A 23,915-nucleotide genomic window follows, 5' to 3' on the forward strand; every position below is an offset into this window, starting at 1 on the left:
GATTGTTGGAAGTGGAGTGCCTCCACGTGATATGAGTCCTCGAATTTTCTTGGAGATGTCTTATAATAATAATGCAGCTCTTCTTATTCCCCTTAATTCCAGCTGTTCCCCATTATCAGGGGAATGCTTCACTGTTGACAGTAACTCCAAAAATGACTCAGATTAGCTTCATATCAGTTTCCTTTCATTGGCAATGAAGCACTCCCCTAATCTCTCTCTCTCTCTCTCTCTCTCACTACTACAATGGATGTGAATGTTTGTATATGTCTTTAGATGGTGGATGAATATCACTGCCAAATGCAAGCCCATTACTTTGCTTATTGGAGGTGCTTGAAGTGGCAGGAAAAAGTTCCAGTTTACAATATTTCCTGAGTGGGATTCATATAAAAAATCTCAATAAGTATAGCTGCATGAATTCACCCATAATATATAAGACAGACATTCTAAAACTGCCTCTAGTCCAACAGCCAGAGGCTATCCAGTTATATATGAATTCTCAGAGAGTGCTTGTTAAGGCTTTAGTCCTCACTCTCTTGTAATTTGAATTTTCATAATGTCTATCACACATCTCCTTGAACTCATTCACTGAAAAAGCACTCACAACTATCCCTAGCAATCAATTCTGTTCATTCACCCTTTTGCTTTTTTTTTTTGTTTGTCTCTGATACTGCAAAATTTTATTTTCCTGCCAGTAATCTTCCTTTCTAGGTGCCAATTCTCAGCATAGTGAAAGTATACATTTCCACTATGCTTTGCCTTTGTCACTTGCAGTGAGATAGAAGATTATTATTATTAAGGCCTTATATAAGGAAACCATAATCTATTCGCTTCTTATCAGTGCCCTCCTCATTATTGCCATAATCCATTGAGATGTTCTTACAATTTCAGCAATGTCACCCCTAAACTTAAGTCTGTCCACCATCACTTCCAGATCTCTCATCTCCTCCACTGCCTTCAAAATTTCTCCATTAATTGTTTAAGGTTGGATACTCTGTATTCAACCTTGCCTACCAAATTTCAAGCCCTTGCACTTTTCAACATTAAACTGATAGCTCCAATCATTTGCTCACCCAGCCTATTCAGATCCTCCTGCAAGACTACAATGTATTTCTCAGAGACTTTCCCAACTTTGAATCATTAGCAAACAGTTACACATCTTCAGTTAAGCTGGTCCCAATGTCATTAATGTACAAGTTAAACAATAATGGTCCCAAAACAGATCCTCATGACACTCCACTCGTGACTTTCCTGTTTTGGGATACCACTCCTCCATATACAACCTGCTGATACTTGTCTGATAGCCAATCAGCTATCCAACTTATGGATAGCTGATTGGCTATCCATAAGTTGGGAGTCTATCAAAGGCTTTGAAAAATACAAGTACACCACCATATATGCATTTCCTTTACTGAATGCATTTGTCATCTTGTTGTAATTCATAAACAGATTGCTGAAATGTGACCTCTCCCTAACAAACCCATGCATGACCATAAAGAATACTGCTATTATCAACCCACTTTCCTGCTTGCCTGTTACTATTATTACTCTAAAGAAGCAAATCTTAGGTAAGAAATTATGCTTTATTCTGTTTTTATTATTATTATTTTCCTGACCCCTATGGAGTTACATGACTCATGATGGGAAGTCAACACTAGTGAACACAAAATCTATCATACCAATCCTTAAAATTATCCACAATCTGCACATTTACTACCCTCTCAGGAAATGCATTTCTCCTACCACTCTCCATGCCATGCAAAAAACTTACTTCTTATCCTTTTACTCACCACTTCCTTTTGCAACTTCCAGGGATGACCTCTTGTCCTTGTTCCTTTCCCTTGTTCTACCATATGACAAATCTCCTCAGTGTTAATATGATAATAACCGTTCAACAGCTTGAATATCTCAATCATATCCCACCCTTTGCCTTCTATTCACCAAACTCTGCAGTCTGCATGCCCTCAGTCTATCCTCGTAATCAATGTTGTACAGTCCTGACAAAAATCACAGTTAGATAGTTGTTTCAGCTGTCCTTGTTCATTTAGTATCCAAGTGGTATTCATGGGGCATTCTAGAGGACACTAGATTAAAAGTTCCATTCAGTTATATTCATATCTTACAGGCTATGTGGATATTTCTTACCAGATATTTCCTACTTTAATACCCTTGAGTAAGCTGTATAATTTCATCCTCTGTAAGATGTTGACAGCTAGCCCATCTGTTCTTTCTATATATTTATCTTCTAGCTAACTTTCATGTTTTCATGAATTTTCAATTTTATTATTGTATGCACCTTTCAAATTGTTTCTTAATATTTTTTTTGTAGACTTATTAAGAAATCCAAGTCTTAATATAATAATATATATTATTGTCCTAACATTAGGATAATAATAATATATTATTATTATCATCCTAAGACCCCATGGAGTCAAAGACTCATCTAGGAGGTCCTTTTGTCATACACACAGCTCATCATATCATGCCTTAAACACACTGAAATTCACTGCAGACACCACCCTGTCAGACAATGCATTCCAATCATTCGCAACTCTGTATGCAAAAAAAGCTGCTCACTCCCCTGCTAACATAGAACTTCCAGGAATGACCTCTGGTTCTACCCCGATCTCCCACTGTTTTCTGTAAAACCTCTTTAACATTGATCCTATAACAACCCCTTACTAAGTTGTAGGTCTCTATCATATCACTCCCTCTTCCTCTTATCCACTAGACTCTGTAAATTGCATCTTCTCAAACTCTCATATTCGATATTCAGAGATCAGAAACTACCTTAGCCAGTTGTCTCTAAACCCTTTCCAACATCTCCTCATCCTTTTGAAAACCAGGTTACCAAATCTGGGCACAGTAGTCCATGAGTGGTGTAATCAGAACCTTACTTCTACAAGTCAACGTACTCCGCATCATTCCTAGAATTCTTTGTGTTGTCCTCACAATTTTGGCAATGTGTCCCCTAAATTTCAGATCCTTATCCACTATCATCCCAAGATCTCTTATTTCCTCCACCTCCAACAATATATTCCCACCAAGCAAAAGTTCTACATCCCATCTTTGTTTCCCAAATTTTAAAACCTTACATTTTGCAACATTGAACTTGCATCCCCATTTCCGTGCCAATTCACTCAATCTATTCAAGTCTTCTTGTAAGGCCACATCTTCTCTACTCTTCACAGTTTGTCCCAACTTTGCATCATCTGCAAACAACTGAATATTCCCATCCAAATCTTTACCAATATCATTAACATACAGAGTAAACAGCAATGGCCCTAAAACAGACCCCTGAGGCACACCACTAGTGACTTTCCTCTTCCAGGATATTGCTTCCCAATACACAACTTGCTAATACCTATCAGATAGCCAGTCTCTGATCCAATGCTAATCTCATATCCAACCCAATACTCTCTAGTTTGACTATCAACTAATCATTCAGTAATCTATTAATAAGCCAGCAAAATTAAGCCTTTGCAAAATTTTGCTGGCCTGGTTGGCCGAGTGGTTAGCGTATCTGCTCTCCAGCCAAAAGGCTGTGGGTTCGAATCCCTCCTTGGGCATGGATGTTTGTGATTATCTGTGAAATTACTACTTGTGGTTGGCGGTAAATGCCGTTGGTATATTGAGTAGTGGAGATAGAAAGTTGTATAGTAGGTGTCCTTCCTCGATGAGTCTATGGACTCCTTGGAGGTGTCATGCAATAATAATAATAAAATATGAAATCTAAGTATACTACTGTGTATCCCTCTTCTCTGTCCAATGAAGCTATCACTTAGTATAAGTAAATAGATTACTAAAAGTAGATCACTTACAATAAGTAAGTAGATTACTAAAACATGACCTCCCTTTAGCAAATCCATGCTGTCCATCAAAGATGATACCATTGTTGTCAACCCAATTCTGGATCCTAGTTCTCACCAGCTTCTCCAACACCTTAACCACACAGATAGGCCTATAATTTGATGCTTGAGTTGTATCACCTCCCTTAGACTTATCCCTCAGATTTCTGATATGTATATTCTTAGCAGAGAAGTCATAAATATGACTTTGTGCAGCAAAAAGCATATGTTTGTAGTTAGTTTATAAAATGATTCCATTGATTTAAAAGATGAGAGAGATTTTTGAGGTGAAGAAGAAGAAAATCAAAATCAGTTTGTTTCAATTTTAACTCAGTAATTCATCCACAATATTTAAGTTTCACTGCATTTATTATTATTACTATATCTAAGAAAGAAAAATTATCAGATTAATTATTAATATTATTTTTTTTATTCTATAACTTCTTTACAGGCCTCCACCTAAACGTACAATTCCAAGAGCCCTGACTTTATCATCAGCACGAAGGAAAGACAATGATCAATTATGGCGGCATTCTAAGGAGCCAATAAAACAACCCTTACTGAAAAAGTTACTGAACAAGGAAGAACTAAGTCAAGAAGCTTGTTTTGCCTTTAATGATATCCTTTCTATAATCAACATATTACTTTCCATAATGTTATCTGCATACATATTTGTTTATTCATTGTTAAAACAGTATGAAATTTATTTTGATCTCATTTGATTTTTTTAGGATTCAACAGTAAACATGATGATAACCTACTTGACTTGCAGGCAATTTGAATTAGTGATATGTTCAAATTTCAGAATGAGAAATTGAACAATAAGACTTATTTGTGCCTATAGTGTCAGAGAATATTCTTTTTAAAGCCAGATGACATAAAGAAAAAGAAAGCTGAAATTTGTTCTAGATTAAAATAGCAAAGTAGGAAATGAATATCAGACACAAAAATGTTTTGGGAAAATTTTATTATTATTATTATTATTGCTATTCATTATTATTATACAGGAAACTCCATGGAGCCAAATGCTCATTACAGAGACTCACACTTAACATTACTCACACAACACCCATCATACCTCTCCTTAAACTTCTTCACTGTTGGCACAATCATGACTACTTCTGGCAATCTATTCCACTTAATCACCACTCTCCAAGCAAAGAACCTAGTCTGCACACACGCACACACACACACACTTACTAACCACACTCTTACACCTTTATGGGTGACCACTTGTTCTTGCCCTACTACTCATGTATTGAAAAATTTCTTTTGTATCAATCTTATGGAATCCCTTTATTAGCATAAGGTTTTATCATGTCCCCCTCTTCTCTGCCTGATAACCAAAATGTGCAATCCACACATCCTCCATCTATCCTCCCAGGGAGCATTTCCACAGACCTCTCGCTTCGACATTCATCTCTAATCCTCTCCACCACCTCTTGATATCTAAGAAACTGAGGTGACCAAATCTGTGCACAGCAGTTGAGATGTGACCAAATTTTTATATAGCCTTATAAAGAGAGGTAATAACTTCCCTATCATTACTTGTTAGTGTGTCCTTCAACATCAAAGTAATCCTCTGAGCTATTTTGCAAACCTTGAAATATCTCCTCTAATCTTTAAATTTCTATCCATCCCCACCCCATTCCCCTTCAGATCCCTAGCTTTATCAATTTCCTGTAATCCAGTACCATCAACATGATACAAAGTATGTAATCTTCTCATCCCAACCTTACATTTTGTAACATTAAATTGATAGCCATTTTCCTTTTCCCCCACTCCCAATTCATTATATTAGTCTTGTAGGATATAGATATCATGTAAGATATCCATGTCATCTTTATTAAGTATTGTCCTCTCCAGTTTTGCATCATCACCAAACAACTAAATATCCCCTTTCCTTCAATCTTTCCCTATTTCATTAATATCTAAATTGAAGAGTAGTGGCTCTAGTACAGACCACTGGGGCACTCCATTAGTCACTCTCATTTGTCTTGATTCCACTCCTATACACCACTCTCTGTCTGTCAGCCATCCCTATCCATGCTACTAGCCTAATATCCATTCCCATTAGTCCAACTTAATGCAATAGTTTTTCCATGTATTATGCTGTCAAATGTAATCTTTGCAAAGTTCAGCAATACCATCATGTAGCCAATATCATCATATAAAATGTGAATAAATTACTAAGGCAGGACCTACATTTACAAAACCTTGTTGCCATTTATAGAGTATCTTATTCCTATCCACCCATTCTTGAATATCACATTTATCCAGCTTTTCAAATACTTAAACCACCACTCCAGAGATACTAATTGGTTTGTAGATGGAAGTTTTTTCACTTGGCTATGCTACCAATTATATATTTGGCTTAATCCTTTATCCAAGTGTAAGCAAACAAAGTTTGCACCTGAAGTATTTTCGGGACTGGGGCAGCTCGTGGCAAAGGTGGTATAACTTCTCATCACTTGCCTTAGTATCCCATAATGCAAAGCACATCTCCTTGCAGACATATATAATGCTATGCATTAAGGGAATTGTCACTACCCAGAACGGTTTCGACCTTTATTGAGGTCTCATCAGTGGGAGCCAGACCCAGAGGGAGTGATACTAAGGTGGAAGTAATGGAAAAGTCATATTTCCATATATGAGTTTCCAAAAGGTGTCACACCTTATTATTAAAATTCTCTGGATTAGAGATAAGTTAATGGAAATTTTTTCACTTGGCTATGCTACCAATTATATATTTGGTTTAATCCTTTATCCAAGTGAAGTGTAAGCAAACAGTTTGTGCCTGAAGTATTTTTAGGACTGGGGCAACTATGGAAAAAATATGGAAAGATGACTTCTCCATTACTTCCACCTTAGCATCACCACCTCTGGGTCTGGCCGACACTGATGAGACCTCAATAAAGGTCAAAACCATTCTGGGTAGTGACCCTTCCCTTAATGCATAGCATTATACATGTCAGCAAGGAGATGTATTTTGCATTATGGGATACTAAGGCAAGTGAAGAAGTTATACCACCTTTGCCGTGAGCTGCCCCAGTCCTGAAAATACTTCAGGCGCAAACTTTGTTTGCGTACACTTAGATAAAGGATTAAGCCAAATATGAAAAAACTTCCATCAACTTATCTCTAATCCAGAGAATTTTAATAATAAGGTGTGACACCTTTTGGCAACTCGTATATGTAAATGTGACCTCTCCATTACTTCCACCTTAGTATCACCACCTCTAGATCTGACTCTCACTGATGAGATCTCAATAAAGGTCGAAACCAGTCCGGGTAGTAACCCTTCCCTTAATGCATAGCATTATATATGTCGCAAGGAGATGTGCTTTGCATTATGGGATACTAAGGCAAGTGATGAGAAGTTAATACCACCTTTGCCACGAGTTGCCCAACTCCTGAAAATACTTCAGGTGCAAACTTTGTTTGCTTACACTTGGATAAAGGATTAAGCCAAATATATAATTGGTAATTGGTTTGTAATTTGCTACTTCTGTCTTGGAGCCACCTTTATATAATAGAACTACCTTACACTCATTCCACTCCCTTTGAACCTTGACAAAGTTTAGAAGTTTAGACTTAGATTAAACAACTTTTCTTCAGAGGCACTTCCAATTCCCTTGCACCATCTTTTAGCACATGAGCTGATATACTGTCCATTCTCAATACTGTATTCACATCATATTTGTCTTTTGGTGAGATAGGAATGTATTCAGTTTGCTAACTCGATGGAAAGCAACTTGTATGTTAATCTGTTGAAGTAATCTTGATATTTCCGTTCATGACTTATTTTTCACGGTATTAACAACACCACACACACTTTTATCACAAAGATGTTTTATTAACGCTTATATTTCACTGATTTTCAACTCAGCATCATCAGAGCACAACACACTTGTAAACGCAACAGTGAGTGAGTGAAACAATATAATTGTAAAAGACAAAAGATCTAAAGTCCTATTTTTTGGGGGGGGCCCTTTAACGAAAAAAAAAAAAAAAAACCAGCAGCTATCCAGGAGTTTTTCTTAGGATAACCGTCTCCCAAATTTTTGGCAAATTAATGCAACCATATTTGTTAAGGTTGGGAGAATTCTTCAAAGCCATTGCTGACTCAAAAAATAATCTTTCAGATCTATAACTACTCCTAAATAGCACATTCGTTTTCCTCCATCTAATTCTGTGTGAAGGATTGTTCAAAGCGTGGTCTGCCAGTCCCGACTTGCCATAGTAATAGTAGCGAATGTATCTTTCATGTTCTTCCAGGCGGATGCTCACTGATCTTCCTGTTTGCCCATAATAGGAAAGTCACAGTCACAAGGCACTTTATACACTCCTGGGTGTGCTGAAGGGTGAAGTTTATCCTTAGGTGAGCGGATCAGAGTTGCCAGCTTGACATGAGGTTTGAAAGTGGTGCGAAGGCCATGTTTCAACAATACTTTGGCTATCTTTTCTGATGTACCTCTGATATAGGGAATAGAAATGGTCATGTTGTATTCTTGTGTATTAGAGGAGGGCAGAGTAATGGGCCTATGTAGTATCTTATCTATTTTGTAGGGATTGTAGCTGTTGGCTAAGAACGTATGGCGCAGATATTGGAGTTCAGTGGTCAGAGCTGTATCGTTAGAACAAATGGCTCTGGCTCTGTGTGTAAGTGTTTTTAAAATGCCGTACTGTTGGACTGGATGATGATGATGATGTGATTGTTTATGTAGGTATCTTCCTGTGTGTGTGTAGGCTTTCTGTAAATAGAAAAAGATAGTGATCCATCTGAAAGGCGGGTGACTAATGTGTCAAGAAATGGTAAACAGTTATTTGATTCTTTTTCTACTGTGAAGTGAATTTTGGGGTGTTGGCTGTTTACGTAGATGACAAAAGCATCCAAAGTGTCTTGTTCATGGGACCAGATGGCAAACACATCATCTACATAGCATAACCACACTTGTGGCTTGTATGTAGCTGTGGTAAGTACTTTGTTTTCAAAGTGTTCCATGTAAAAATTTGCTAACGGGGGAGAGAGGGGGGAACCCATAGCAGTACCATTAATCTGTTTGTAGAATTTTCCTAAATTGAAATAATTCAAAAATATCTGGGGGAAATTTAGACTTGATTAAATCAAGAGTGTCTATAAGTGGTACATTGGTAAATAAGGAGGTGACATCGAAACTAACCATTATGTCTGAATCTTTTAGGATTAGATTTTTAACCAGTGTTTTGAAATGGATTGAATTTTTTACAAAAGTAGAGGAGTTGCCATAAGGGGGGCAAGCTACTTGGCTAAATGCCTGGCCAGTTTATATGTGGGAATATCTATGCTATCAACTATGGGGCATAGGAGAATATTAGTTTTGTGGATTTTTGGTAATCCATAAATACGGGGTGGTTTAACATGAATTGGTTTTATTTTCCTGATGATTTCTTTGGGCCATGATGTCACTTTTTTCAGTAATTTTCGGACTTTTTTCTTTTGAGATATCGTAGGGTCTCGATGTATAATTTGATATGTGGAACTGTCGCATATGAGATCTTGCATTTTTCTGTTATACTCTTCTTTATTCATGATAACTGTTGCATTTCCTTTATCGGCTTTTGTAATAATAATATTTTTATTATTATATAACTTTTTTAGGGCAGTTATTTGCTTACGTGGCATATTGCTTTTTGGAGGCTTAGCCTTGTTTATAATACTTGCTATATCTAGTCGCATGTTATTGGCCATTGCTGGCGGAAGATCGTGGATACCCCGTTCTACTTTCATCATAATTTCTAGTTTAGGAATTTATTTGGGCGTGACGGCAAAGTTATATCCTAGACTGAGAGCGTTCTTGGCTTCTTCAGTAAGTGTTTCTGATGATAGGTTTACGACCAGGTGGTTTAGTCGAAGTTGGGATATCCACGATCTTCCGCCAGCATAGATAGTCCCACATATAAACTGGCCAGGCATTTAGCCAAGTCACTTGCCCGCCTTATGGCAACTCCTCTACTTTTGTAAAAAATTCAGTCCATTTCAAAACACTGGTTAAAAATCTAATCCTAAAAGATTCAGACATAATGGTTAGTTTCGATGTCACCTCCTTATTTACCAATGTATCACTTATAGACACTCTTGATTTAATCAAGTCTAAATTTCCCCCAGATATTTTTGAATTATTTCAATTTACCATGAATGCAAGTTACTTTACATGGGGAGGAAAATTCTACAAACAGATTAATGGTACTGCTATGGGTTCCCCCCTCTCTCCCCCATTAGCAAATTTTTAGATGGAACACTTTGAAACAAGTGTGGTTACGCTATGTAGATGATGTGGTTGCCATCTGGCCCTATGGACAAGACACTTTGGATACTTTTGTCATCTACCTAAACAGCCAACACCCCAAAATTCACTTCACAGTAGAAAAAGAATCAAATAACTGTTTATCATTCCTTGACACATTAGTCACCTGCCTTTCAGATGGATCACTATCTTTTTCTATTTACAGAAAGCCTACACACACAGGAAGATACCTACATAAACAATCACATCATCATCCAGTCCAGCAGTACGGCATTTTAAAAACACTTGCACACAAAGCCAGAGCCATTTGTTCTAACAATACAGCTCTGACCACTGAACTCCAATATCTGCGCCATACGTTCTTAGCCAACGGCTACAATCCCTACAAAATAGATAAAATACTACATAGGCCCATTACTCTGCCCTCCTCTAATACACAAGAATACAACATGACCATTTCTATTCCCTATATCAGAGGTACATCGGAAAAGATAGCCAAAGTATTGTTGAAACATGGCCTTCGCACCACTTTCAAACCTCATGTCAAGCTGGCAACTCTGATCTGCTCACCTAAGGATAAACTTCACCCTTCAGCACACCCAGGAGTGTATGAAGTGCCTTGTGACTGTGACTTATCCTATTATGGACAAACAGGAAGATCAGTGAGCATCCGCCTGGAAGAACATGAAAGATACATTCGCTACTATTACTATAGCAAGTCGGGACTGGAAGACCACGCTTTGGACAATCCTTCACACAGGATTAGATGGAGGAAAACGAATGTGCTATTTAGGAGTAGTTATAGATCTGAAAGATTATTTTTTGAGTCAGCAATGGCTTTGAAGAATTCTCCCAACCTTAACAAATATGGTTGCATTAATTTGCCAAAAATTTGGGAGACGGTTATCCTAAGAAAAACTCCTGGATAGCTGCTGGTTTTTTTTTTTTTTTTTCGTTAGAGGGCACCAAAAAAATAGGACTTTAGATCTTTTGTCTTTTACAATTATATTGTTTCACTCACTCACTGTCGCGTTTACAAGTGTGTTGTGCTCTGATGATGCTGAGTTGAAAATCAGCGAAATATAAGCGTTAATAAAACATCTTTGTGATAAAAGTGTGTGTGGTGTTGTTAATACCGTGAAAAATAAGTCATGAATAACCATCAACACCTAAGCTTATCTGTTAGATTGCTATTTCCGTCCAGTTCACAAACTGGACAGAAATAGCATACTGGTCGACCTGCACAAATTCGTCTTGAAGAACATCAAGAATACATTTCTCTTAAAGAACCCACCAAATCCAGTTTAGAAGCCATGCTTTATCTACAAAATGCAGAATTGAGTGGAATAAAACCAAAATGTTACACAATAGTTACTTTCTTCTGGAATGATTACAAAGAAAGCTGTGAAACATACTTTCACAACCTGAATAAAAGTGATTGCCTAAAAAACTTTCTAAATTTTGGGAAGTTATATTAACTAATACTCACCATTAATGTGTTCCTTAATTATAATTAAATTTAAAAATAATTAACTAAATTTATTTATTGTAATTTATTTTAAATATCTATTAATGGCGATGCAGCTATTCTCCTGCAGCCTATAGTGCACATAATATCACTTGCCTTCAATTAAATTGTTGTTATTTTTAGAGTTTTAAAGTACTAAAACTTTAGTACTTATTTATTAGTAATTTATGAATACTTTTTAAAGTATTAGTAAAGAAGGCTAAATGCATTAACAGAATAATATTCCTAAAGTGCTGTAAGATAGCTCAGGTTATTCCTACCTGCTGTAAATTAAAAGAAGTTTTTAAGTCTCAAAGAGCTCACCAGATTTATGTAAAGGCTAGTAGGTCACTTCTAAATTATCAGCTACACGAAGCAAAAAAATCTTAAACATTTTTAAACATTCATCTTAAACAGAAATTGTTGATATCAAAAATGCTCTACAATCGGTATTAGTGGCTGAAACTTTTAACATTATTTTGCACATATTGTCAACTTCATACATAAAGGTTTTTAATGCGTCTTGTGATAAGTTAAAGCGTAAGTTTGATGCATTGATGAGCCTCCCTAGATCCATTACTAATGTCTGTAATACAGATAAAGTAGTTATCAATGCTTCCGGCTATCCATTAACAGACAGTGAACATCTTGCTTTATCAAAAGAACATAATTTTGCTATTGCTCCCAATGAATTTTTTTCATAGCATAGACAGAGGTATTCGATCCTTATCCCAAAAAACATCTAACAAGATACATTTTGAATGTGCAAAAATTATTTTCAATGCCAAGCCTCCTCGTCCTAATCTATCTTACTCTGAATTTAAAGCACTAAAACCACTGAAGAAGAATAATAATTTAATTATTACGAAAGCTGACAAAGGGAAGGCTGTAGTTAGTCAAGATATAAGAGAATACGAGAGAAAAGTCTCTCTATTACTCCACGACTATTCCGCATACAGGCTCCTCACATCAGATCCTATTGGGAGTCAATTAAAAAGACTTAATTTTCCTATAGATAATGTATCTATATGGAATGAAGATCAAAAGAAAAATCTTAAAACCTCTTTTGGTTGTCCATCTAGATTGTATGGTCTTCCAAAAGTTCATAAACCAGGCATTCCGTTAAGAACCAGTGGTAGACTGCATAGGTTGTCCCACTTATAAAATTTTAAAATTTCTATCACATTTACTCACTTCTTCAACTAGAAGAACTGATATGTATATAAAAAATTCTTTGGATTTCAAAAATAAAATTTTAGATCTTCATCTGGACACTTCAGATATTATGATTAGTTTAGATGTTACTTCATTATTTACCAATGTTCCTTTATCTGACACCATTGAATTACTGCAACAAGATTTTTTTTCATACATTGTTAAAATATTCGATTTTGTAGTGCATTCTGGTTGTTTTTCCTTTAAGAACAAGTTATATCAACAAATCAAAGGAACAGCAATCTGCAATCCTATTTCTTCTGCCAACTTCTATATGGAGCACTTTGAACAATCTTTTTTGACCACATTTCACCTAGACCTACTCATTAGTTCAGATATGTAGATGACATTTTTGCTATCTGGAAGGGCTCTTCTGACGAATTACAACAGTTTCTCACTAAATTAAATGCACTTCATCCAAGGATCCAGTTCACCCTAGAAGTAGAAGCAAATAAGCAGTTAGCCTTTTTAGACGTTTTAATTCTTCACCAACCAGATGGTAGCCTACATTTCTCAGTCAGGAAGGAGACTCATACAGGCCATTATATCCATGCTGAATCTCATCACCAGCCAGTTAAAAGGTGGGAACTATTAAAATACTGGTTCATCAGGCCCACACTTTTTGTTCTTCAGAGGAACTATTACAGAAAGAATTGCAATATATTATTTCCTCTTTTCTACCTAATGGATATAAGAATTCTTTCATCAAAAGAGCTTTAAATAGTTTTGATATATCTTCCTCTTCAAATACAGAAGAAATAACGTGTATTCCTATCCCTTATATGCAAGGCATTAGTGAAAGCATAACGAAAGTCTTAAAACTGCTAAATATTTTTGTTGCCTTCTACCATCAGAAAAATCGCCACCTTTCTCACTTCTCCAAAGGACAAGCTTTCACATCTAAGTCTTCCAGGTGTCTACCAAATTCCTTGCTCTTGTGGGTTATCTTATTTTGGACAAACAGGAAGATCTGCTTTTATTCGGATAGAAGAACACAAATCCACAAATCGTATATTCAGTACTTGAACCTGAACAGTCTGGACTTGCAGAGCACGCCAATAACACTAGACAAAGAGTTCATTGGAACAAGACAAGAGTCCTTCACAAAAGTAGGTTCCTCATGGAATGGCTTTATAAAGAAATATGTGAAACTTTATTTCACTCTCCCAACTTAAACAGATCCGATGGTCTATGTCTATCCCCTTTATGGGAGATAGTACTCTTTACTTGAGCTAATCTTTCCTAACTTTTTAATTATATATATATATATATATATATATATATATATATATATGTGTTTTTTTTTTTTTTAAATAAGTTAGGAAATTTAATGACCCTTGTTTAGTTATCTTACATGAGCTACTTAGGTGCCACCCTTTGGAATTGTCAGTTATTGTTTAATTAGCCTTTTTACATGTACTGAAGATGCCTGTGATACTTAGGCTAAAATTCTACTAATAAATGATATTCTACATGAGTTAATTCCGTTATTATAATTTTAAGTAAAATGAACAATCTTCTAAAAGACTCCTCTGCTTACTAGGTTATATATTAAGATCCCAACACTGTATTTCAAAAGAAAGAAGTTTATAAATTATTTAAAAAAAAAAAAACATATTAAAAAAGAAGATATTAGAAAGGAATTTCACATTGTGAGCATTCGAGAATGTGTAAGTAGAGCTAAGGTGGTATGGCCACTTAAACAGAATGGGTGAGGAAAGGTTAACAAAACAGGTGTTTGATGCCAAGATGGCAGGAAAGAGACCTAGAAGAAGACCAAAGGCTAGGTGGATTCATTCAGTCAGAAGTGCTGACAAGTAATAGACTGATTTGAAGGAAAATTGTGGATTGGAGGTTAATAATAATGTAAACTTAATTGTGTCGTGCTCTCATAGTAGGCTTGAACCCTTGAGGGTGCATATCAGGAATTTGATGATGATGGGAAAAAAAAAGTACTTCTTAGTCTTAAGAAGGTACCAAAAAGTAAAATTAAACCTTACCATATTAAACCAACTCCGATATGTGGAACCCCAAAAATTCACAAACCTGACCTTAATCCTATGACAGCATAGACATTCCCACCTAAAAACTTGCCAGACAGTTAGTAAAATCACTCTCACTCCCTCAAGAGCATCTTTTCCTTCATTAAAAATTCTATTCATTTTAATAAAAAAACAATCTTCAAACCTCATTATCATCTTTGATGTTACTTTGTTATTTATCATTGTACCACTGACAGCCTTGAACTTTATTAAGCAACATTTCCTCTCTGACATATTTGAATTATTCAAATTCACCATACAAACTTTTATGTAATTTCTAGAAAATCAAGTACTTAATGCTACTGTGCACAAACCAGTTGTTAACTGCTGTAAATATATATATATATACAAGTGTTTTCTGGTTGATCTAATGGCATAGACATATTGAATGTCTTTTTAGTGCATTCAATCTGCCAGCATTAAAATAAGTTTCATTATAGAAAAAGAAACAAACATATGTCTTCCTTTCCTGTACATGGCTACCAGATATTTCATTATTATTTTCTGTTTATAGGAGTCTTACACATACATGGAAAATACTTATTTAAGCAGTCGCACCATCATCCATCCTGAGCATCCTCAAAATACTTATACTCAAAACTGATCCAGGACTATTTGTTCTAATGACACTACTCTTGCTACAGAACCCTAGACGCTTTTTAGACAATAGCTATACCCATATAAAATAGATAAAATGCTATATGCCTCCCTTATTCCTTCTACAACTGACATACAAGAATGTCAGTTGTAGAAGGTTTCATATGTACCCTGGATATAAGAGAATGGGAACAAAGATGTTCCCATTCTCTTATATCCAGGGTACATATGAAAAGATAGTTCAAGTTCTTCATAAATATAATCTTCATGCCACTTTCAACCACACACCAAGCTAGCAACCCTCATCCGTTTTCTGAAGGATGTATAAGGTTCCTTGTGCCTGCAACTTGGCTTGCTTCGAACAGACAAGTAGATCTGTTAACATCCTTAACAGATCTACTAGTTAAGGATGTTACTTGCAAATGGAATTAAAAACATAATTCCATTTGCAAGTATCTGTATGCCAAGTCAGGACCTAGCAGACCATGTTCTGTATATTTCTCATAAGGTTAGTGAATTTGATTATTAAGACTAACATAATTCATAGACAAGATGCACTTTACTTTATATGTAAGTTATAAATTATGTAAAAAATAAAAAAAATGAAGCATTTAATATAAAACACTTATAACTCATTGCAAAATATAAGAGTTTTATATTAAATGTCTTACTTTTCTTTATATAATTTATGTGTAAAGTAAGTTCATCAGAATTAAATGGAAGGAGGCAACTGCACCTAGAAGTCACCATAAGTCTGAGAGACTATTTTTAGAATAATCAGCAACCATGAAACACTCCCCTAATCACAGTGTCTAGCCTCTATTCACAAATGAATCCATAAAAGAAACTACAGAAAACTCATTCAGACTTTCTCTCTCTCACATCAGCCTTATTCACTTTTATCATAGAATCTGCTTATATTACTTGGCAGGGAAACCTACATGCAGGTTGAAAGCACAGGCTCTCTCTTCTCTGTATTTCCTTCTTTCAGTCTTTTTTGTGGAATATCTTGAAATTGTACTGAGGATTTATTCACCATTGAAAAGAAAACAATGTCTGTCCTTCCTTGGCACTCTGATCACCCTGATGTCCAGCAGATCCTTATTTTCTCTCTACAGTAGACCTACTCACACTGAAAAGTATGTCTGTCATTGATCATATCATCACCTCTCCCAGCAGTATAATGTAATCATCAAAACATTGGCAAATATGGAAAAAAATAAATAACAAAAAATAAACGATGGAAATATTACATACTGTATGTTACATTGATGGTACTGAATTGCAGGAAATTAATAAGATTAGTGATTTGGGGTTGATGGTGGACAGAGAGTTGAAGTTCAGAGATCATATTGCAAAGTTGGCAGAATAGCTCAAAAGAATTACTTGAATGCTGAAGAACACATAGACAGGTAGAGGTAGGAAGGTTATCATCCTTCTTTATAAGATTTGGCTGTATCTTGACTACTGAGCACAGATTTGGTAACCATGCTCCTTATGAGGATAGATTGGAAGCATATTGGTTGCAAAGTTTAGTTGACAGGTGGAAAAGAGGGCATGATAGAAATATATAAGTTTTGAAAGGCGTTCTATAAGATTAATACAAAAGAAAGTTTTTTCAGTACATGATCAGTAGGGTAAGAATCACTTCACTACAGAAGTTGCATAAGAGTATGGTTATTTCGGGTTGAGAACTATATTTTTTGCTTGAAGAGTGGTGAATGACTGGAATAAATTGCCAGAGGAGGTTGTTAGTGCACTGACAGTGAATGAGTTTCAGGATACATATGATAGGTATTGTGTTAATAGTGAATAGTATAGGCCTCCCACAATGATCCTTTTGACTCCATGGAGGTGTTTGTTATTTGATGTTGTAAGCCTGATGGAGAAGAGCAAACATTATGCACTTTAAGTAATTAAATAATGACTTGATAACACCATTTTTTGGGAGGTGTGATTATTAGCCTTTTGATGTATATTATTATCATCATCATCATCAGATCTCTATGCAGTGAAAGACTCATCATGAGTGGTCCCTCTGTCATACACACAGTTCATGATACTGTGCTTTAAATACATTTACATTCTCTGTAGTCAACATAATTTTAAGCAATTCATTCCATTCATTCACCACTCTCCACACAAAAAACCACTTCTCACTCCTTTGCTCACACCTCTTTATCTATACTTCCAATAAAGGTAGATTTCTGATAAACAGTGATAAATAGATTTCTGATAAATAATGGCAAACTACCAGCACTTTCTTTTTCCATAGTGAATTGAATATGTGTGAAGGTGGCTATTAATCTAATGTAGGAAGGTAGTAAGTTTACTTGAGGACAAACAGTATAAACATCATTGATGTGGCAAAACTAGAAAGAGGATTAGGAATGAAAACAAGCTCTCTTCCAGGTGATTCAAATATAGTTTGCTAAGGATGGAGGTAGAAAGCTGGCCATATCTGTGCCTTCAATCTGTTTATAGATATTGTTTTTCCAGCTGAAATATCCCAATTATATAACAAATTCAAAAATTTTCAACACACCAGGAAGGAAATCATCATATAGAAAACTAATAGTGTCACACAATGGAAAGTTGGAAAATAGAGAAACAATGTCAAAACTGACTAAAATATCTGACTTTTATTTCAATATCCTTGATTTTTTTTAAAAAAATGTGTGGAATTCTTGATGAGCAATCTATGCTGTCCAGGTGTATGTGCAGTTAATAGAAATGAGCAGTTTTATGTGGGAGAGAGTCAATACAATTCACAATGGATCTTACAGGACAGTCTTCTTTGTGGATTTTTGGAAGACCATATAAATGAAGAGTCCTTCCAAAATAAGTGTATAACTTCTTCAAAGTATTTTCATCCTAGCTAACACCTTCATCAAGGAACTTGTTTAATTATATAATCTGTGTTATGTAAGGTTATACTAAATTCTTAATAGATGGAGATATCTGTAAAAGGTGGTCTATATTCCAGTCATAATCAGCCTTATCCATTACAATTTTAGCTTTTCCCTTATTCACTTTTGAAATAAATACGTGGTTCTTTTGCTTTAATGAAATCCTGTTCTTTACATTTCTTGTTATTTCCACACACTAAACAGTGTACTGTTAATTTCAGTATAAAATATCTCTGCTTTTCATTAAAGTGTATTGCTGTAATTATCATGTGTTTTTCATTGTTTAACCTTCTACATTTAATAATGCAATGTTCACTTTTGGTTCTGAGAAAGATTATAAATTTTGAGATCTGAAAATGCATATCAAGTTACACTGCACTATCTTCTCTTTTCCTGTGTAATCTCTTCTTGCTTTTCCAAATGCATATCAAATTACACTAAATGGAATTCATTCCTACTCCCTTTCCCAAATGCTCTTCTTTTTGTACCACTTTTCTATGTTACTTGCTTCTACTATCTTAGTTTCCTCTTATTACTCCCTCTTTCTCTGGCTACCTTCTCTTCTTCTTCTGATTTTTGGTCACTTCTACTTTTTTCCATAAGGTTTTTGGGAATAACTTGAGAATTCAATCAGTAGATTTTATATTTTTTTTTATTTGTTTTGTAGAGAACCATAAACTAAATAATCATCATTCATGCAGTGCAGTACTAATTTATTGTTTTGGAGTATTTCAATAGTAATTGTTAACCATTTAAAATTAGATACATGCAACTTGCAAAGTTGCAAGCATCAACTGTATGTGACCACCAGCACTGCCTCCTTATTGGAGTCTGAAGTGGCTTGAAGATAGTACTAGGTTTGGTCTCTAGGCAGGATTCATGATCTATGTAACCCTTAGTCTACACATAATGGTGAATAATCTGTAATAGGTTTACAACTATTCTTGTGTGAAATTTAATAAATAAGTAGGATTCTTTAGGATCAATTGCTGTTTATAGATATTTCTTTTACATCATATGCATGGATTACATATGCTATTCTGTTATATCTTTAACATATATTACCTTTATTGAAATATATGGGTGATCTACCATCAAGAAGAACCCGCACAGGCAATGAACTTACAGATCAAATATTTGATGGACCTCTAAAGCATGTAAGTATTAAATGTTTTTCTCTCTTATTCAGACTATGCTGCAGATATAATTACCGTTTTCCACATTTAGGATTTAAATTTCAGTATCACCTTCTGTTACTTTGTTCTCATCATCTCATTTTTCTCTTTCATCTTAGGCTCAATGACTTATCACAGCCAAGTAATTTGGTTTTAGTGCCTCATACTGCTTATAATAGGGCAGTTAATCCTATTTGCGTTGTGTACTATGGATATATATATTGCATGTGTTCTTCTGGCCAGTTTGCCATCTTGCAGAATAAAAAACCTGAGTTTCCTGGAGAAAAAAACTCTGCCTCCTCTGTATGAGATGACGGCTAACTCACCTCCACTTGGAAAGCCTTGATAAATGTTCTTCACATCCTAGACAGAATTAAAACCCAGTTCTTTCCAACCAAGAGTCTTTGTGTATGCCAACTAAGCTACAGAAGCTCTACTCAGTTCTCTTAGATTATTAATATTTAATCTCTTCAAAACTTGATTCTCTGGAAATATCTTCTGAATCTTTTTAATAGATATCTATTAAAAAGATTCAGAAGTTATTTCTATTCTTAGAATAAAACTACTCTGAAGATTCTCTTGGCATAAACATATCATAATAATAATGTCCTCTGTCCCCAAAGAGTTCCTTGAACTCCTTGAAGGAGCTATCATCATCATCATGATAATAATAATAATTAATTATTGCCTTCCAATGATGAATTCCTTTGACAACATGGGGAAGCTTCCTGAAGAATAACAATACCTTGGCTTGATGAATTCCTTGGATTTCTGTAGGAGCTTGCCTAATAATAACAGTAATAAAAATATGTAACAATATTATGGAAAAATTATGGTAAATATTATAGTAATAATATCATGACAAAATGTATTGGAGGCTATGAAAAATCACAAAAGAAATTGTAAAAAGAATTAGAGATGACAAAAGGGACATCAAAACTGAACATAAAGAATGTTTGATTTTTTGTAGCTTAATTCACAATTCAAAACAAATAAGTAAGATATTTATTTAATTATTTAGCTGCTAAAATAAAGAAAATAAAGAATATGGACAGACAGGATGATCTGCTGATATTTTCCTCAGAGAACATAAAAATTACATTAGCTACCACTGTTATGGAAAGTCAGAACTGGCAGACCATGCACTGGACCCTTTCACACAGTGAAAGGTCCAGTGCATGGTCTGGGGGAAAATGAAAAGGGGGAAAAACAGTGCTACACATAGATGTCACTTCAAGTTAAAGAGACTGTTTTTGGAATCAGCAGTGGTAGCAGCTATGAAACATTCATAGTTGCTACTAAACTCAACAAGTATGCATGTATCAGTTTACCAATGAGAGAAATTTATTTTAAGATTGACTTAATACTTGTAAACGTCTCTTTATCCAACCTCATCTTCCAAGCATAAACAGCAATAATTAGTTAATAGTGGGAACAGTTTAAAATTGTAATGGACAATACAAAGTCCTAATTTGGCACCATCTGTTATTGGATAAAAAGAAGTTAAGAGAAGTATTAATAAACCAATCTTAAAATGAATTTCTCTCATTGGTAAATTGATACATGCATACTTGCTGAGTTTAGCAGAACCTGTGAATGTTTCATAACTGCTACCACTGCTGGTTTTAAAAACGGTCTCTTTGACTTGTAGTGACATCTATGTAGCACTGTTTTTTTTTTTTTTTCATCTCATCCTGCGTGAAGGGATGTCCAGTGCATGGTCTGCCAGTTCTGACTTTCCATAACAGTGGTGGCTAATGTAATTTTTATGTTCTCCGAGGCAGATGTCAGCAGATCATTCTGTTTGTACATAATAAGCCAGGTCATTAGTACAGGTGCTTTACATATACTTCTGATGTAATAAAGGATGGAATTTGTGCTTAGGTGAATGGATGATAATTGCTAGTTTAATATGCAATTTGAATATTGAGTGAGACTTATATTTGTTAAGCATGCTGAATATATTGTTTTGCATGAGTCTTGCATATTGGGGCGGTGGTGGTGGGGGGGGAGCATTTAGTATTTTATATATTTTTTTGGAAGTTACAGCTATTGGCTAAAAAAGTGTGGTAAATGTGGCAATGGGACGAGTTCAGTGGTAAGAGCAGTATCATTGAAACAGATATCCATGACTCTGTGTATTAGTACCATACTGTTGTGCTGGATGGTGGTTTGATTGTTTGTGTAGATATCTTCTAATTATGTGTTGGCTTTCTATAAACAGAAAATGATAATAAACCATTTGAAAGGCATGTAACATATGTGTCTAGGAATGGACAGTTATTTTATTCTTTTTCTCTTGTGAAGTGGGTTTTTGGATGTTGGCTGTTTAAATGTACAAAAAACGTATCTGATGAGTCTCAACCAAATAAATGGCACCCAATTAAGACCGTTGTTCTTTGTGTCTGTTACAGTTTTAAGCTGTTCTCACTATTTATTAATTATTGCTATTTACTTGCATACTGTAACAAATTGTTTGTGCTCTAAAGATGCTAAGTATAAAACCAGCAAAATATCATCATCATCATCATCATCATCATCAAATTCCTGCCATGTACCCTCAAGGGGTGTACAGGATATGACAGTACTACATGAAAAAATTACATCATTACTAACTTCCTATCTACAATTTTCCTCCAAATCAGTCTGTTACTTGTCAAGACTCCAACATTATCAGATCTTATATTTCTATCGTCTAAGGCACTTTGTACCGTATCAATCCACCTATATCTTGGTCTTCCTCTGGGTCGTTTTCCTGCCAACCTGGCAGAGAACACTTGTTTTGCTAATCTTTCCTCTCCCATTCTATTTAAGTGACCATACCATCTGAGATTAGCTCTGCTAACGCATTCCTGGATGCTGACAATGTCAAGTTCTTTCCTAATATCCTCATTTTTAATATGATATTGCCATTGATGCCATCTGTTCACGCCTCTAATCTTTCTCAGGACTCTCATATCTGCGGTCTCTAGTCTTTGGTCAAGTGTTTTACTTCTGACCCAGCTCTCAGATCCATAAGTTAAAATTGGTTTGAACACAGTCTTGTATACAGCTAATTTAGTGTTCCGACTAATTTCTTTCTTATTCCATATGAATTTATTCAATTGACTTCCCACGATACCAGCTTTGCTGATTCTGTTGTCTATTTCTATATTTAGTTTACCATCTTCAGTAAAAATTGTGCCTAAGTAGCTGAAATGTTTTACTTGTTCCACAGGTTTTCCATTCACAACACAGTTGACATTTTCAATGATTCTGCCTATTTTCATTGTCTTTGTCTTTTTATTGCTGACCTTCATACCATATCTATTACAACAGCTATTCAATTTAGTCAGAGAATCTTGAAGACTTGTAGCGGATTTATTTAGAAGTATAACATCATCCGCATAAAGCAAAGAGCTGACATTAACATCTCCAATTTTGATATCAGGTTTAATACCACATTCCTTCATAATGTGATCCATATAGATAATGAATAACAGAGGGGATAACGTACATCCTTGTCTCACACCAGATTTAACATTAAACCATCTTCCTGTACTTCCTTCAATTCTAACTGCAGACTCACAACTCAAATAAAGACTAAGTATTGCTTGATATAATGCCCCATTGACACCATATAACTGCAGCGTATTGAATAGCTTCTCTCTTGGCACCTTGTCATATGCCTTTTCCAAATCGACAAAACTTAAATACAGATCTTTGTTATATTCCCATGCTTTCTCGACTATTTGTCATAAAGTGAAGATCTGATCCTGACAGCCTCTATTTGGCCTGAATCCAGCTTGTTCTTCACCAAGCTTTTCTTCCACAATTCTTCTCAACCGTTTCTCAAGTATACTTGCATAGATCTTGCCAGGGACACTCAGTAGGGAAATACCTCTGTAATTCTAACATTCAGTTTTATTTCCCTTTTTATAAATGGGTACTATTAGAGCTCTACTCCAATCATCGGGAATTCGTCCCTCTGTCCAGGCTTTCTGAACTATGCAGTGCAGCCACTGTAAGACTCTTATACCACCATACTTCAGCATTTCTGGTCGAATATCATCTACTCCTGCTGCCTTTCCACATTTCAAGCCTTTGATGGCTTTTTCTACTTCAAGTATGGATATGTATTCCTGACTGCATGCCTGGTCAGTGTTTTTTATCACTGTGCTGTCATCACTGCTTGTTTCATTTAGCAGTTTTTCAAAGTAATTACTCCATACTTCAAGGATATCTTTTTCTCCTGTTTTCATTTCACCTTTATCATCTCTAATTCCTTTTACAGCACTCTTTCCTCCATTCCTAAGCTTCTTCAACAACCTCCAGAATATTTTGCCACCTTCTTGATAT

At 35.3% G+C, this 23,915-nt stretch overlaps 1 protein-coding gene across 2 annotated transcripts in view; it reads left to right on the forward strand.

Moving 5' to 3' along the window:
* ck (unconventional myosin-VIIa ck) overlaps nucleotides 1-23,915 on the forward strand; it is a 526,896-nt gene that overhangs the window by 386,509 nt on the left and 116,472 nt on the right. For both annotated transcript variants that reach the window (XM_090413984.1, XM_090413985.1), the window contains exons 34-35: nucleotides 4,297-4,463; nucleotides 19,468-19,559. In XM_090413984.1, the coding sequence (XP_090270110.1) occupies nucleotides 4,297-4,463; nucleotides 19,468-19,559 (259 nt within the window). The remainder of the gene's footprint in view (nucleotides 1-4,296; nucleotides 4,464-19,467; nucleotides 19,560-23,915) is intronic.

This window comes from Typopeltis vanoorti, chromosome 24 (genome assembly GCF_054136105.1).
Source record: "Typopeltis vanoorti isolate ZY-2024b chromosome 24, IOZ_Tvanoo_1.0, whole genome shotgun sequence".
NCBI lineage: Eukaryota > Metazoa > Arthropoda > Arachnida > Uropygi > Thelyphonidae > Typopeltis > Typopeltis vanoorti.